This window comes from Pteropus alecto, unplaced genomic scaffold (assembly GCF_000325575.1).
Source record: "Pteropus alecto unplaced genomic scaffold, ASM32557v1 scaffold42, whole genome shotgun sequence".
Classification (NCBI taxonomy): Eukaryota; Metazoa; Chordata; class Mammalia; order Chiroptera; family Pteropodidae; genus Pteropus; species Pteropus alecto.
Window position 1 is genome coordinate 12,522,020 of NW_006434825.1, and position 17,070 is coordinate 12,539,089.

At 38.7% G+C, this 17,070-nt stretch overlaps 2 protein-coding genes across 4 annotated transcripts in view; both read left to right on the forward strand.

Moving 5' to 3' along the window:
* Positions 1-3,950, forward strand: part of CDH1 (cadherin 1) — an 88,126-nt gene extending 84,176 nt beyond the window's left edge. For both annotated transcript variants that reach the window (XM_006909804.3, XM_025045244.1), the window contains 2 exons: positions 441-584; positions 2,273-3,950. In XM_006909804.3, the coding sequence (XP_006909866.1) occupies positions 441-584; positions 2,273-2,482 (354 nt within the window). In that variant the 3' untranslated portion in view covers positions 2,483-3,950. The remainder of the gene's footprint in view (positions 1-440; positions 585-2,272) is intronic.
* Positions 3,951-8,039: 4,089 nt separating this feature from the next.
* TANGO6 (transport and golgi organization 6 homolog) overlaps positions 8,040-17,070 on the forward strand; it is a 128,529-nt gene continuing 119,498 nt past the window's right edge. Inside the window, exons 1-3 of one of the 2 annotated variants that reach the window (XM_025045243.1) lie at positions 8,040-8,376; positions 13,472-14,112; positions 16,105-16,221. In XM_025045243.1, coding sequence (XP_024901011.1) covers positions 8,166-8,376; positions 13,472-14,112; positions 16,105-16,221 — 969 coding nt within the window. In that variant the 5' untranslated portion in view covers positions 8,040-8,165. The remainder of the gene's footprint in view (positions 8,377-13,471; positions 14,113-16,104; positions 16,222-17,070) is intronic. The other variant, XM_006909805.3, reaches the window with a different exon arrangement.

Consider the following 17,070-nt stretch of genomic DNA (forward strand, 5'->3'; position numbering starts at 1 on the left):
TTAGGCCTTCTTTATTTTTCTTGATTTGGAGATGGTCTTAACTTGCCTTACCCCGGAGTTTTCCAGAAAAGTTTTGAAAGTCTACTGTATTTAGAAAGGGAAGCATAGGACCCATCACAGAGTCCCGATAGGGTGAGAAGGGAGTGAATATTTGCTGAATGAAAATCTAATAATCATACCCTGTGAAAAGTTAATAAGGTACAACAGTCTCCATCCATACCCATAAGTGTTCCTCACAGTCCTTTTATGCTATATTTTCTTCCAATGCTGTTTTGGAGACTCTTAGGTTGGAAGCTATCATTTCAGATTACACTGGCATATATATGCTTGTGTTGGCAGTTAAGGCATTACCTAATACCATAATCTATAAACCACCTAGAACTCTATGTTTATGACTTTGTGTTTTACTCTTTGCTATACTTTTACCTTTTTCTCCAAAGGACTTTGACTTGAGCCAGTTGCACAGAGGTCTGGATGCTCGGCCCGAAGTGACTCGCAATGATGTGGCACCGACCCTCCTGAGTGTGCCCCAGTATCGGCCCCGCCCTGCCAATCCTGATGAAATTGGAAACTTTATTGATGAAGTAAGTAAGCAAAGTCCAAAGCAAAGGTGCAACTCATCTCTAAACTTAACAAAGGAGCAGTTGTGTCAACAGTGAGAAAAAGTGTCTAGATTCTTTCCTTTAGCACATTTTCATCTTATGTGATCCCTGAGCCCTATTTTCTTTTTTTATTTGTGTCTCATTTGAATTTCAGAACTAATAGCGTTTTAAATTGGCCTTATTTACAAAGTCCATTTGGTAAAACCAAGAATTGATCAAAAAGATTTAATAGAACTAGAAATGAAACTAAAGAGTGGACCCAGTTTGGTTTCACTAATGGGTCTCTTTTCCCCTGCATCCCACTGCTGGTTAGGATGTAATGTTAAATGCATATCACAAATCTACCTGAGGGCCAGAAAAATAGCATCCATATTGTATGTGTCAGGAATGCAATCAGCCATAAATACCAGAATCTTAAACAGATAGAAATAAATTTACTTCTTGCAAATAGAAGGCTGGGGTAAGCAGTCGAGGCTGGACCATTGGCCTTTTTTATCTTCCTGCTACATGACTCAAGCATGTAGGTCCTTGTTCTCATGCCTGTTGTCTCATGATCACTAGCCGGCTGCCACTTTTTCAGGTTTGGGGTCTGTATTCCAGTTAGAAAGTAATAGGAAGGGCAGAGCAGAGGGCAAAAATCTTTCTTTTAGCAAGTTGTTATGGAACAAGGAAGTTCATTCTATATGATAATAGCCAGAACTGTCACAAGGTTATCCACATCTGTAAGGGAGGATGAGAAATAAAGTGTTAAATGAGTTACTTTAGGGTAGATGAACAAGTAGGCATGGCGATGAGCAAAGAACCAAGTAAGATAACAGTCCAGTAGGATCTATTTCCTTAAACTATGCTGCTTGATCACTTACTAGAATGATTTTCAGGGCTTGCTTATCTGATAGTCCAATGGCCCATGGCAAGTCTTACTGGTAGGGTCTAGCTTTGCTTTAGCTTCCCAGGGGAGTCGTCAACAGGACTACACAAAGCACAGCAGTGTTAGAAGTGACCAAGCCACATCCATTCTAGTCACTGGATCTTAGAGAAAACCAAGAACAGGAAGGGCTAGTTTTAACCATCCCTTTTAGATACATCTAGATTCAGTTTCTTTCCTCCATTCACATTCATTTACATGTTATCACATTTGATTATAGCTTTTTTAAATTATGAAAATAATAGGTTTACTGTATTAAAAATATAAATTATGAAAATGTATATAAAGAAAAAAATGCAAGTTCTTTCTCAGTTCCCCTGACTCTGCTCACCAGAGTTAACTGTTAACTGTTTGACATTCATCCTTCCAGACCTTTCAGGGCTGAAATGCATACCTGTATGGACTGGTATGGCTGTCCTCATTGTTTTTAGCCTCTGTCCATCCAGATTGGTTGGTGCTCATACCTTCCCTGCCTACATATAATTTACCATTTTAGTTTATGGGAAAAAAATTCTGCATATTTTCCCATAACTTTCTTTTAATTAACAATAGAGCATGTCCATCTTCTTTGGCAGTTTGCATAAATTTACCTTGTTAGTGTTCATTGCTCCAGCTGTTCTACAGGATGGTTGCACTGTCAGGCCTGCCCACTTTGCTTGAGGCACTGAGAGAAGGCATCTTGCCTAAAATGACTGGTGTGCGATTCCTTCCATTGAAAAATCCTGTCGTCTTCCTTCTTCTTTAGAACTTGAAGGCAGCTGATAGTGACCCCACTGCTCCCCCGTATGACTCTCTGCTCGTGTTTGATTACGAAGGAAGTGGTTCCGAAGCTGCTAGTCTGAGCTCCCTGAACTCCTCGGAATCAGACCAAGACCAGGACTACGACTACCTGAATGAATGGGGCAATCGCTTCAAGAAGTTGGCAGATATGTATGGAGGTGGCGAGGATGACTAGGGGACTCGAGACAGATGATGGGGAGAAAGATGGGTCCCCTATACTCACATGATGGGAAATGTAGGAATTTTTCTGGTGGTTTTGCAGCTCCCTTCATCTGAGATGAATCTCTGGAGAAGAGAGACTGTGATCGGTGATGTAGTTAAGATAGTTATAATTTTTCACTTTATAGATCTAATCTGCATGTGTTAGAAAGATTTTGACTTATTCCCTGAATCCTTCTTACATAACTCAACATGTGATGATGTCCGAAAGACCTCCAAATTATATTTCAAAAGAGTAGCTTCAGCCTCAGAACTTGCAACTTGCAGATTTTCTTAAGGGCTTTGTTTCATTTTTAACAGAAAGAGGAGAGGTCAACTGCCCTGTTGTTTTGTATATGTATATAAAATTTATTTTTAATTCGTGTGCTTTTTTTATCCTATGAATCCTTTGACTACACTGGTGTCCTGTGTTCCAATGTCCACTCTTGCTCCTTCTGAATTTACACTGCTCCAGACAAGAGTTCTCTGATTCAGAAATTATTGGGCCCTTTTAGCATCTTAGTCTGGCCATATCTTGACTAGATATTGTGTACTCTTAAGACCTTTAATGGTTTTCTTTTTTCATCTCCCCAGTATGTAACTTGAAATGGGCATCTATCCATTTACTTGTTCTGAGTAAGAATGTTTGTTATGTGAATGTCATTGTGGGGTACTTTGGTTCTAAATAGGAGCCTTAACCAGAAAAGGTGGTGAGTTTTCAGGCACCACTTTAGTTTTAATGTTTATTACTAAAACAAGAGAAAGAGTGATATATTTCAAGACTCAAAATAGTGCCTAAAGTGTTGCAGCCAAAGAGAAGATTGCATATCACAGAGGGGGAATATGAAAAGTGGGCTTGGAGATGGCAGGAGAAATTGTCACTGAGCCTGGCAATTTAACAAACTGAGGCTGAGAATGGTTGAGACGGCTCTACCTCTAGCCCTGACGATTCTGGAAGAATGGAAGAATCTCAACATGTGTTTTCTACCAGGATCTTTATATCATGGTTTGTACCTAAAGCCCAGAATCGTGAACTGCCTGCTTTTGTTGATGGCTACAGAAAATACTGGCTGATCTGGACACATTTACCCCACATTCCAAGTATCATAGAAGACAGACTATTAGAAAATCCAAACTTTGTCTTAGGAGCAGGGGAGGGTGGGGGTAAGAAGAACCTCAATTTGGATCTTCTTTTAGTTGAAATGCAACTATCAAGAACCTTTTGGCACCCAAAAGAAGTTTATCTAAATTGCTTTACTGTCTGTCAACTGTTTTTTGAGGAAAATAATCATCCCTGCAATCACTTCTTGGAATTGTCTTGATTTTTCAGCAATTTAAAGTATACCTAATATTCTATTTAGAGACTGTCACTATAGTTTTGAGTGTATATGTGTGCGGGTGCTGATAATTTTGTATTTTCTTTGGGGATGGAAAAGAAAAACAATTCAAACTGAAAAAAATTATTCTTAAATACTCATTTTTATAAATTTTATTAAATAATTTTGTTAAACCATTGTCAAATGTGTTTTATTAGATTACACCACAATTCCAGGCAAGACAAATGGTAGATGAGCTCAGTCTAGACGTAGAGAAAGAAGCTTCCTGTTCAAATGACTTCTCCAGAACTGTGTGTCATTCTATTGTGGGCAGAGTGGGGAGAAGCTAGATTTAAAGGTCACTTTATTTGAAAAATATCTATCCATGTGGCATATTGTTAAACCAATAAAATATCCTTGTCAGTGGGAGACAATGATGTGCTGAGCTGAGTGACAGAGCAGAGGTTTAAACAACAGTCCATTAGCAAAGTTAGTTAGAACCAGTGGTTCTCTAACTAGGGGGGATTGTGGCTTCCTCCCTTACAAGATATTTGGCAATTTCTGGAGATACTTTTGACTGTCATGACTGGGGAGGTGCTGGTGGCATTAAGTCAAGGCCAGGGATGCTGCTAAACATCCTACAATGCACAGGACAGCCCTGTACCACAAAGAAATCACAGGCCCCAAATGGCAATACTGCCGCTGTTCAGAAACCCTGCATAGGCCTACAACTTTTCTCTGCTGAAAGGCTATAACTTTTAAAAAATACTTGTAAATTTATGTATGTAAAAATAGATATGTAACATTTTACCATTTTAATTATTTTTAAGTGTACAGTTCAATGGCATTTAATACAGTCACATGGTTGTGCAACTATCCTCCCAAACTGAAACTCTGTACTCATTTATTTTAATCATTTTAAAGTGTACAATTCTGTGGCATTAAGTACATTGACAGTATTAATGCAGCCATCACCTCTATTTCCAAAACTTTTTCATCCCATGCAAATTCTGTACCCATAGGTAATGACTCATCATTCCTTCTCTCCAGGCCCTGGGAACCTCAATTCCACTTTCTGTCTCTGAATTTGACTATTCTAGATATTTCATATAAGTAAAATGATTTAATATTCATCTTTTAAATTTGGCTTAGTTCACCTAGTATGTTTTCAACGTTCCTCCATATTGTAGCATGTATCAGAACTTTACTCCTTTCCATGGCTAAATAAAATCCCATAGTGTGTATATATCACATTTTGTTTATCAATTCATCTTGGGTTGTTTCCAGCTTTTGGCTATTGTGAATAATGCTGCAATGAACATTAGCATACAGAAACTATTTTGAGTCTGTTTCATTTCTGGGTACATACCTAGGAGTGGAATTGCTGGGTCATACAGTAGTAGTTCTATGTATGTTTAGCTTTTTGAGAAACTGCTAATGTATGAACCTTGGTTGGATCCTGACGTGAAAATAAAAAATCTATAGAAGACATTTTTGGAAATTGGGGGAATTTTAACATGGATCTTAGAGAAGATATTTCTGAATAAATATTAATTTTCTTGGGTGTAACAATGGTGATGTTTACTAGGAGAATCCTTTTTCTTAGGAGATAAGTGAAGAATTTAGTGATATAAATGTTGTTTGGAAACTAACTGGTTTGACCAAAAACCATAATAACGAAGAACACAAAAGCAAATGTGTCATAATTTTCACAGCAGCATTATTCATAATAGCCAAAAGTTGGAAACAACCCAAATGTCCATCAGTGAATGAGTAGATTAAACAAAATATATACACACTGGGGAATATTCAGCTTTAAAAAGGAGAGAAATCCTGACATATGCTACAACATGATGAACCTTGAAAACATGATGTCAAGTGAAATAAGCCAAACACAAAACAACAAATTCTGTATGATTCCACTTAAATGTGGTACCTAGAATAGTCAAGTTTATTTAGATAGAAAGTAGAGTAGAGGTTAACAGGGCTGAGGAGAGAGGGGAATGGGGAGTTATTGTTGAATGGGTACGGAGTTTCAGTTCGGTATGATGAAAAGTTTTGGAGATGGATAGTGGTGTTGGTTGTACAACACTCTGAATGTACAACACTGTGAATGTACTTAATACCACTGAATTGTTTACTTCCAAATGGTTTAAATGGTTGATTTTGTTATGCATATTTTACCTCAATAAAAAGAAAGTAGAAGTCTGATATGGGAGTATAAGATGGTTGCATAACACTAAATTGCCACTGAATTGTACACTTAAAAATGGTAAGTTTTATGTCTATTTTACCATGATAAGTCAGAGAAAGATAGAATGAGGACAATGAAAGATAAATAAAATGGTTATATAGAGAATAAAATTATGGAGTACCCACCACATGCGAGGGGCCTTTCCAGCAGGGAAATATGACTTCTGAAAAAAGACTACAGAGAAGAAAGCTCCATCTGTCCAGGAGCCTACCTGATGGGGGTCCTGAAGAGGGGACTGGAGAACCATGTCTCTGCTTCCCTCTTGCTGGTTCTGTAGGTACTGGTAGGACAGTATGTGCTGAAGACACAGAGACACTGGAGCCATACTGCCCGAGTTCAAATCCTGGTTCTGTCCTTTCCAGCAATGAGTTTAGACAAGTTACTTAAACTGTCCCTACCTCAGTTTCCTTATCTCCGAAGGGAGGATAGCTGCTTCATAGGGTCGATGCGAGCACTAGTTGAGTCGATATGCCTAAAGCTTTTAGAAGAATGCCCGGCCCGTGGTAGTGCTGTTAAATGTTAGCTTTTATTTTTAGTATTGCTTAAGAGGAGTTTTGGGTAGAGGGAATCATTTAAGCAAAAGCTGGATGTTAGGAGAGAAAAGGCCAAGCATTCCATTTTGGACTGGATTTAGTGGGTCAGAACCATTAGTGTTTTGAGCAGAACTACGTGATCCAAAGTGGTGTTCTGTGAAGATGCATCTGTTTGCAGGGGTGATGAACCAGCCTGGGGAGGGGACCAGAGACAGGGAGGATTGACTGCAATCACCAGAAACTAGCAGTTGGTGCAACTGCAATAAGAAGTCACCTAAACAGGTACTGTCACAAAACTATCATATCTCCCATCTATTCTCCGAAAAGTTCATTTATCTTTCCTCAAAGTCATTTAATGTTTTCCCATAAGTGCCCTTTTTCTCCTTCCCCTTGCCCTATTAAGGTAGTATATAAACCCCAAATTCTAACCACCTCTTTGAGTCACATTTTTCTGTGAACTCTCAGATGTGAATAAAAAGTTGTCCTTTCTCTTGCTAATCTCTTTTGTTGGTTTAATTCACAGGCCCCCATATTCAAAACCTAAGAAGGTAGAGGAAAAGTTCCTCTCTAACAAAGATCTCTTGATATGATACTAAAGGAAGTGGTAATATAAAGAGAAAACCTTTTCTTTAAAATAAATGAAAACTTAAGCTTCAGTGACCACTGTTTTGTGGAGTGGTGGTGGTGGGGCGGCGGCGGCGGTTATCAAAGCGACTAAGGTTTTCAGAATGGTAGGGTAAGAATTTAGAAGTCAATAATGGAAAATGGAATGCGACCACTCCAGTGATCACATGTGGCTTTAGAAGACAAAAACCCTTAACTTACTGGGATCTTTACTGGGAATTTTGTTTCTGTAAAATAGCCATTGATAACTACTGGATGAAAACTCATATCCAAAAAGATATTTGCACACCAGTGTTCATAGCAGCATTATTCACAGTGGCCAGGACATGGAAGCAGCGGAAGTGTCCTACAACGAATGAATGACCAAAGAAGCTGTGGTACATATATACATTGGACTATTACTCAGCCATAAGAAGAGATGAAATACTGCCATTTGCAACAACATGGATGGACCTTGAAATAATCATACTAAGTGAAATAAGCCAGACAGAAAAGATTGAAAATCACATGCTATCACTTATATGTGGGATATAAACTTAAAAGCAACAGATGAGCAAGACAAGCAGAGACTCATGTACATGGACAATGGACTAGTGGTTACCAGAAGGAAGGGGGGAAAGGGGAGGAGAAAAAAAATAAATGTTTTAAAATTAAAAAAATAAATAAAAGACAACTACTGGATGCCATTAGCCTCATCTGAGTTAACTGAGTTCCTGCTTCATTATGTCTCCCAACGTTTCGGTACATGAATATTTTCATACTGAAATACATATTATTTCATGATAAACTACTTTTAATTTTTCTTTGTGTAACAGTTAATTGTGCAAGTAAGCAGGTTGTGTTAGCTGTAGCTTTTTTCCCAGGGGAGTGAAGAGGGCTGAGAAAATATTTTTCAGGTAGAGAGAGCGTTCACGACACAGTCGACTCCGCCCCATGCCGCTGGCCCCGCCCCTGACGCTGTGCGCCTCCTGCCAAGCTCAATATGGCGGCGGCCTGGGTCCGCCGAGGCCCCTGAGCGGGTTCCAAGTGGCGCGTTCCACTGCAGTCATGGCGGCCTCCCCACAGACTGTGGGCAGCGGAGCTCTGGAAATATGCGATCTGGAGCGGATTTTGGAGGCGTTGAAGCTGCTGCTGAGTCCGGGAGGTGAGAGGACGGACCTCGGCGCCGGGCTGCACAGGGACTCTCAGGGTCGCTAGTCTTCCAGGGATGCCCTGGCTCCCACACAGTGCTCCCCTCAGGCCCTTCCCGGGGCCCGGGCCGTCCCGCCCTAGGGAGCTTTGGCCACCATTCGTACAGCCTCATGCTACCCTTGAGGAAAACAAGGCTAAAAGAGGGATGGGATCCGTCGAATATTATAGTAACCAGCGTCTCTCGAGTGCTTACCTTCTGTCAGTCACTGTGTTAAGCGCCTTGGGTACATGGTTTCATTCACTCCTAACCGCAGCCCTCTAAAGCGGGGTTGTGGAAAGAGCTTCAGAGACTAGAGGCACTCGTGACGTATAAAGTGAGGTCCCACCCCCTTGAGGGCGCAGGGTCTAACGTGGACACTGAAGGTTTGTACAAAATGCCAAGGTGTCCAGAAAAAAGAAGCAGTGACGTTTGAGCTGGGTTTGGGGAGAGTATTTAGGGATTTATGTTCTGTGAGAGGAGAGTTTACAGTCACTTTTTTATCTTTCGTGGTGACTTGAAAATATCTTCCCAATTTAGAATCTGAAGGGACCTTGGGAATGGTTTAACCTGGGACTCTCCTTTCACAGCTGAGGACACCCAGAGCTCATCGAAGAGATTAGGAACACGAAACGGACTTAGAATCGAGGTCTACCGAACCCCCTTCTCAGACCAAAGCTAATTATTCAGTATGGAGCCTCTAATGTTATCTGGAGCTTTGAGAAGGGACACAATTGGAGTCTATATTTTGTGGGGAGGAGTTTAGGGTGAGCAAGGTACAGAAACGTACAGGAACGGTCTCAGGCGATGTTCCAAGTGTCAGATTTTGAGATACCTCCCAAACTGCAAAAACTCCCACAAACGTACCATTAATAATAGTACTTGAGTGCCTATGAAGTATCAATCCCTATGGTATGCTGTTATACGTATATACCATTTAATCCTCACAACAATCCCATGAAATAGGTATTACTTGTGTTCCATTTTACAGATGACAGAACCAAGACTCAGGTACATTGGAAATTGTCTAATGTCAGTCTAATTGGCAGAGCTAGGATTTGAACTCAGGAGCCTTCCACTGTAGTGTGATCACTATACTGCTTTGCCCCAATGAAGAATTAAACTGCAAAATAACAATTTTAACATGCTAATTGAGTGGTTACTTGTCTAGCAGTGTAGCTATCTAGAACATGACTGAGAACAAGGTTAAATCGGCAAAAAAACGAAGTAATTATCTATCACAAAGCTCACAAACTTCATTTATAGAAAAACCTAAATCTCAGAGTATGTGGTGGAATTACATGCATGAACTTATTTAACTTAACAGAATTTGAATTTCTATTTAAAAAAGAATAAGTAGTGTGGTAAAATTATTTTGCACATACGTCTATTACATATTTGTGAATTTGCCTGCTGTTTTATCATATAAGCTGCTGAGGAAATAAAAATATACCTGTGCATTATGAGTATTCAGATGTCCCTGATGGACAGAGGGTGTTGAGACAGGATGAATATATTGGTTAAAATTACATCCAGCTATATTAGACTTTTTTTGATATGTTTTCAAATTGACTACCTTTGAGGAAGTATTTACTGAGAGTTAAATGTATACAGTATTCTATCCCAACTGCCGTTAGACATACAAAAGTATAAAACAATTTGTGCTCTCAAGTATCTTGTCTGTTTGGGGAGATGATACTATACATATAGAACAAAAGATATTCAAAATGACAGGATTACACTACTGGGAAATGGATATACAGATAGCAATGGGATATAGGCGTTATCTAGGGGTGAGGCTGTGGCAGGCCACAAGAGGAAGAAAAATTAAATCGAGGTGGAAATTACATAGAAAGGAAGATACCAATGGTCTTTCACTTTTGAGTCACTGAAAGTTCTGTCGCATTAAGCATTTTCTCCTTCCCTGCCTTCCATTTTTGTTCTCTATCATGGGACAAATAATAATATCTTCACCTCCATTGTTAATAGTTGTATAAGCAGAATTTGAAAAGGATTTGTCACGTTTAGTGATTTTGTTTGTAAAAAATGGAGGCCATCTCAGCAATAGTTTTCTTAAAAAATAACTTTTCAAACTAAATATAGAGTCACTGAACTCTCATTAAATTTGAATTACATGGGGAGAAGGGGCTGAGAACTCCGGTAATTTGTAAATAATGAAGCTATATCACACTTATTCTTGTATGCCATATTGCTTTGCACTTTGAACTTAATAAAGAGTGCCATACAAGTTGTGAAGTCTGCTTTTAAATGTCACAAAGCATAGACATTTAATTACTGATTGGGAAGAACAGATAATGCTGTTCATGAGGGCAGCATTTCCCGAAACGTGATAAGGATAGTTTTAGGTGGTATGTAGAGAAACATTTTGAGGCTGAATAGTGTCGTGTAGTGATCAAGAGCTTGGCTCTGGAGCCAGACTGCACGAGTTGAATATGCCCTGGAAATATCATCATCATCATCATCATCATCATCATCATCTACCTCAGAGTTGTTGTGAGAGTTAAGTTAAATACATAAAGCACTTAGAACAATGTATTAACTACTACTAATTAAGTTTTTAAAAAATAATTTATTTTGGATAAATAATTAAATGAAAAAAGTATATAATAATACAGCCAGTACTCAGATAAACGACAAAGATTGTGGACGTACCACTATGTGACTGAAATTTGGCATTGTTTTAAGGCAGCCAATCTCAAATTTTTTGGTTTCAGCACTCTTACACTCTTAAAAAATGTTGAGGACTTAAAAGAGCTTTTATGTGGATTATATGTATCAACATTTACTATACTAGAAATTAAGACCTTAAGAGAAACCTTTTACATTTATTCAAAAATAACAGTAATATACCCATTGCATGTTAAAATAATGACATTCTTAAAGAAAAATATATTTTCCAAAGTAAAATAATGGGAAGAGTATCATTGTTTTACATTTTTGTAAATTTCCTTAATGTCTGGCTTATTAGAGGACAGCTGGATTTTCATATTTGCTTCTCTGTCCAGTCTGTCATGATAGATTGTTTTGACTGAAATAGATGAAGACAGTCTAGACTCACGTAGATATGTAGTTAGAAAAGAGGAAATTTCAATTGGCTTTTCAGATAAATTGTGTATATTCTTTTATACTGTACTAAAACTCAACAAGAGATCATTTCTTAAAGGTTATTTGCAATATAGAATCTGAACTCAATGACCTTTTCATACTTAGTACACTCATGAGATAATGAGAACGTAAAAGGCAAATCATATCTTAGTATTAATATGAAAGTAGTTTTGACCTTGCAGACTCCCTGAGAGAATCTTGGAAACTCATCAAAACCTGAGGCCCTGCATCTCACTTTGGAAACTGCTGCTTTAAGGGAATGCCTTTATTGTTAAGTAGATTTTGTTTTTATTACCAGTAGAGGGCAGAGAAGACTACTTTATTAAGAGGCTCTTGAAAAAAAGCTAATAGCTTTTGTTTTAAATCACTTTCTTTATGTCTCATGTTTGGTTTCAAAGATCTTATAAAGTCACAGGAAGTCACTTAAAGGTTGTTTAGCGATCATAATGGTTAGTTGGCAGCAAGCTAACTAACCATTTTAGGTAGATATTGGCCCAAGGAACCAGATGGTCATACCAGTGGATCAGAACACTTGCCCTGGACAGTCCTAGAGAAGTACTGGAAAATTCTTCTGATTTTCTTTATTTTTAAAGAACAATGTTATTGTTCTTTTTTCTTTTTATAGTTAATGTTCCTTATAGTAAAGCTTTAAAAAATGTAGAGAAACCAAAAGAAAATTGACCATAATCTCACTATCCAGAGATTACATTTTGGGTATTAGTTTTCTTTCTGACAAAAAAGGTCTCATATACTACTTACTGTTTTATAGCCTTCAAATTACTTTTTTAAAAGTACAGAAACATATTCATTGTAAAATTTTTTAAAATATAATTAAGCAAAAAAGGAAAATCTCTGTTTTCTCCCTCTCTCTATAGATAACTTATTTTAGTTACTTTGAATTTGTTCTTCCACAAGCAAATAATATATTTTATATTCCCTCCCATTTTTACACAAAAGATAGCATACTATATACATTGTTCTACACTTTTAAACTTTAATGTGTCTTAGAGATCACTACATAGTGGTACGCTGAAATATTATACTTTCCCTTTTACAAGTATTCCATTATATGAGCATATCAGTGTTTATTCAATGAGTTCTCTATTAATGGACATTTGGGTTGTTTCAAGTTTTTTGTTAATACAAGTAGCACTATAATGAATAGCCTTGCGCATATGTCATTTTAGTCTGTGTATCTATAGGATAGATTTCTAAAAGTGAGATCACTGGGCCAAATGTTAAATGCCTATGTAGTTTTGCTAGATATTGCCAAATTTCTCTCCCTAGGGAGGTACCATTTTAGTTCTACCAACGATGTGTGAGAGTGTATTTCCCCAAAACCTTGCCACACAATGTGTTCTAAAACTTGGGTTTTAGCCATTCAGTAGATGGGAAGTGCTATTTCACTATAATTTTAATTTAGCTTTCTCTTATGAGAAGGTTGATCATATTTTCATTTTAAAAAGTTTTTTGCATTTCTTTTTCTGTAAACTTCGTACCTTTTGCTCGTATAGTGTTAAATACTCTGTTCACTTTAGAATATATTTAATGAACATGTCAATAAATAATGTTCAATATAATTTAATGGATGCACCTAGAACAGTTTGACTGAAGGAATCTTCTGTGGTCAATGTTAATTTTTTTAAAATTTCTTTCTACAATTTAAGCCCATTAAGATGACTAAGACATGGCCTCTGCCTTCAGAACACAAGCGGAACACAAATTAGATGGAGTATAATGTGTTAGGGACACTATTCCATCTATATCCAACGTGCTGTGGGAAGGGAGCAAATGTGGTATGGGTGACACAATTAGAGGAGGCTTTCCAGAGGCAACGACATCTGAGCCGAGCCTCAGGACAAAGTGGAGCTGGCAAGGCATTCCCACAGAGGGACGTGCAATTTGTTTTCCAGGTATATTATCTCTCTCTTTTTTTCTTCAAAAGGATCAGGCTCCAGTTCACTACAGATCACAAAACATGATGTCTTGCTGGCTACTTTAAAATCTAACCTGTCTGCTTTGGAGGACAAATTTCTGAAGGATCCTCAGTGGAAGAAATTGCAACTCCTGAAGGATGAAATTGCTAAGAAGGAAGAATGGCCACAAAACTCTGTGGATGTCACCTGGAGTTTTACCTCTCAAACCTTGCTATTGCTGTTGTGCTTGAAGGAAACCATGATCCACCTTGCAGCTGATTTCAATCCAGGTAAACCCAACCCAAGGACTCCAGAAGCTGCTCCTGCCCTGAGCCCAGATACGCTTAGTATCTCACAGCAGAAGACCGTCCAGTCAGTTTTGCAGTTTGTAGTCACCTTGGGTGTCTGCCCCTATCTCATGCCTGGTGTTGGAGTCCCTTTGAGATGTAGGACTGAGTTTGGGACTGTTGTTCAAGATGTGGTATGTCTGGATGCTGCCCCCAACGCATCCCAGAGACTGTATACTAGCTGCCAAGTCCTCCTAAATGTTGCTCAACGCGCGTCCCTGGGGAGCTTGATTTTCTGTCGCCATTTTGGGGATATTGCAGCAGGTCTGTGCCAACTGGGATTCTGCCCAACCAAGAGAAAACCACTAAAACCCGAGGAAGAGGTAAATATATATTGAGAGAGAGAGTGGTTTGTGTGTGCGTGTGTGTATGTGAGTTTGTGTGAATATGTGTATATATTTGTGTGATTGTTATAAAAGATGACTCTTCTTTGGAAAAAGACTGATGGAAAGATCTAGAATTCTTATTGGATGCCAAAGCATATCCAGTAGATAAATGAATCTTTTTAGAGGGTAGACCATTCATTTATTAGATTTTCACTCCTGGAGAATCCACTTCACCTGGCTCTTGCCATTTTTGTGGAACAGCTCTTGCAGGCTATTTCTTTGAGCTCCTGTTTCTTTTTTTATAGAATGTGTATAATACCTGCCTTGGGAGGTGATTGTGAGGATTAAGGATAATGTGTGTAAAGCACCTAGCTAGCCATTCGCCGGAAGTGCTCATCAAAAAGTAATAACTGCTAATATTAATATTAAACTATTCGTACCTCCTTCATTAAGTTCTTAGGAGAATTAAATGCGACAAAGAAGGTAAAGCACCAGGTACACTGCATAATTTAGTCAATGTTTGTCGTTGTTATTAGGTGTTACGGGTATGTTCCTGTGTTTTGCTGACACTCGGTAATGATTTGAGTACCTGGACTATAAAGGTGCTATGGAAGTTACAGAAGCATAAGACATAGTCCTTTTCTCAAACAGTTCTCACATTCATTGGAGACAAGACTCACAAGTAAAACATAGCAGGGACCACTACTCCCCCATGAGAGAACCACCAGCACTGGCATAGGAATGTGGCCGGAAGAAGCTATCACCATCTAGATGTATCAAGGGTCAGTGCAGCTCATATGCAGGGTAATTCTTTAGCCACTGCAGCCAGATCTCATAATGCCCACCCACCTCTTTTTTCTGACATCTTTCTCTGTGACTCTGCAGCTTGTTCCTTTTCTGTTTGTTCCCTTTTCACTCTCTTGCCTATGCTCACAAACATTTACCTAAAAGCCTCTAATATTTGAGCAGTGACATGAAATTATGACCTCCCCCAGAGCCTTTATGTGGAGCAGAGCACTGTGCTCTTTACGACAGGGTTTGTGTCTTGACAATTCTCAGTGCCAGCTCCCTGCACCTCCCTGAGATAGAGGTGCCTGGATTGACAGGTTTTATTACTATTACTGGGTCTAAGAAGTACCCCGGGGGTCTCAAGCAGGAGAGAGAAAAAAAGGAAAATCCACCAAAAGGACCAAGTAGGAAGACAGAAGAAGTTGACAGAAGAGGAAACACGATGGGCGTACATTATGAAGCTAGACGAGTCCCAGCTATAGCTGCTGCTCTAAGCAATGCCTGTACCTCAGTTGGCTAAGTGGTGATGGGCAGGACCCTGACTGTTGTATTAAGTTACCAAAGGGGTACTTTGGTACTGACTGTTGTATTAAGTTACCCACGGGGCCCCAATAGCACCCCTCTTTGCTGCCCAAGTTCTGAAAGAATTAAAAGACAGTTAACAGAGTAAGAGATGAAAATCAAAATGTCACCTCTATTACTCATAAATGCAAAGTTGGAAGATATAGCTTCTAGATGGAGCCAAATGGGCTTCCCAACAGTGCAATCCAGAATTAGAAGCACTTACTGCTCCCCCAGTTTTAAGGAGAGCTGGAAAACTGCAGCTCCTCTGCCCTGTGGCAGGGGATATGCCTCTGTAAAATCTACAGTAAGAAAGAACAGAATAGAATGTGCATTCTCTCCCAAGAGACAGAAGAGGAATGAACTGAACTGTACATTCCAGAGCTTGCCAATGAGTGAGTTTATTCTAGACTCATCAATAAGGTAAGTTAATAGATGTCCTGCCCAGAAGTGAGTAAAGGGCTCCAGAGAGGGCCAAGAGCGTTTCATAGCTTCCTCCAGGTGAAAGGAAGTCAAGAGGAGAAGGAAGCCTTTCTCCCTCTCCCCTCACAAGTGTCTTTGTACAGTATTGTAAAACATTACCTTATGTTGCCTGCCTGGCTTATATTCCGCTAAAGCCAAGTACGTTTTTTCTTTTAGGTGCTAACTGAAGAGGAAAGAGCCTTATCTAGGGAGGCCTTGAGAGACATCTTGGATCAAGTGTATCAACCATTAGCTGTTCGAGAATTACTTATCCTCCAGGGAGGACCATCCCAGGTATTCAGGCCTGGGAGCTCTTGCGGGTGAATCTTTGATGGTAATGTGCAGTGTGCTGTCTCATCTCCTGGGAAATTTGATAATCTAGTTGAATCTTATTTCATCTTTTGAATCATTAAATCGTTTTCATAAAACTAAATTACACCGACCCGAAGAACAATTTAAAAGGACTTCTTTTAATGGAATGATGGATACTTTTCCCAAGAATATAAGAGTTTTATTTAAAATATATTTTATTCATTCTGAAACTGGATGTTTTAAAACTAAAATTTGGCTGTTTGACAATACATTCTTTTGGCAGAAATATTTGGACACCTTATTCTTTGAATGGAGTATTTAAAGTAAAGAAATTAAATTAGAGCTACTATTGGGACTATTCTTAGCTCTTTGTTTGAAAAACATAATAGTATATGTTCTACTAGGCATAAGATAGTTTCTCTTTTTCTTTAAAAATAATTTATCTGAAATGACAATTTGAGAGTAAAAATGGGAATTATTTATTTGCTTTTAGCACCTAAATTTTAGTTATGAATCTAGATGAGTACAGTGTGAGTGGCCAAAGGAATTAGCTGTAGATCAAGAACCAAAGACCAACTGCAGCTGGCAACAAAGCTACCCTAGTTGAAGTCATTTTCATCTCATTCCTAGAACATCACTATAGCCTCACATTGGGCCCCTCTGGCCTCACACTGCACTTCTCTGAATGAGTCCACAGTTAGCCAGATTAAACCAAATACATTATAATTATAAGAACGTGGTGAAAAGCAGAGGCTCTGGAGGTAGGCATACCCAGATTCAACCCCAATGTGCAGTTGTATGAATTAATAAACCTTTCTGTCCCTCAGTTTT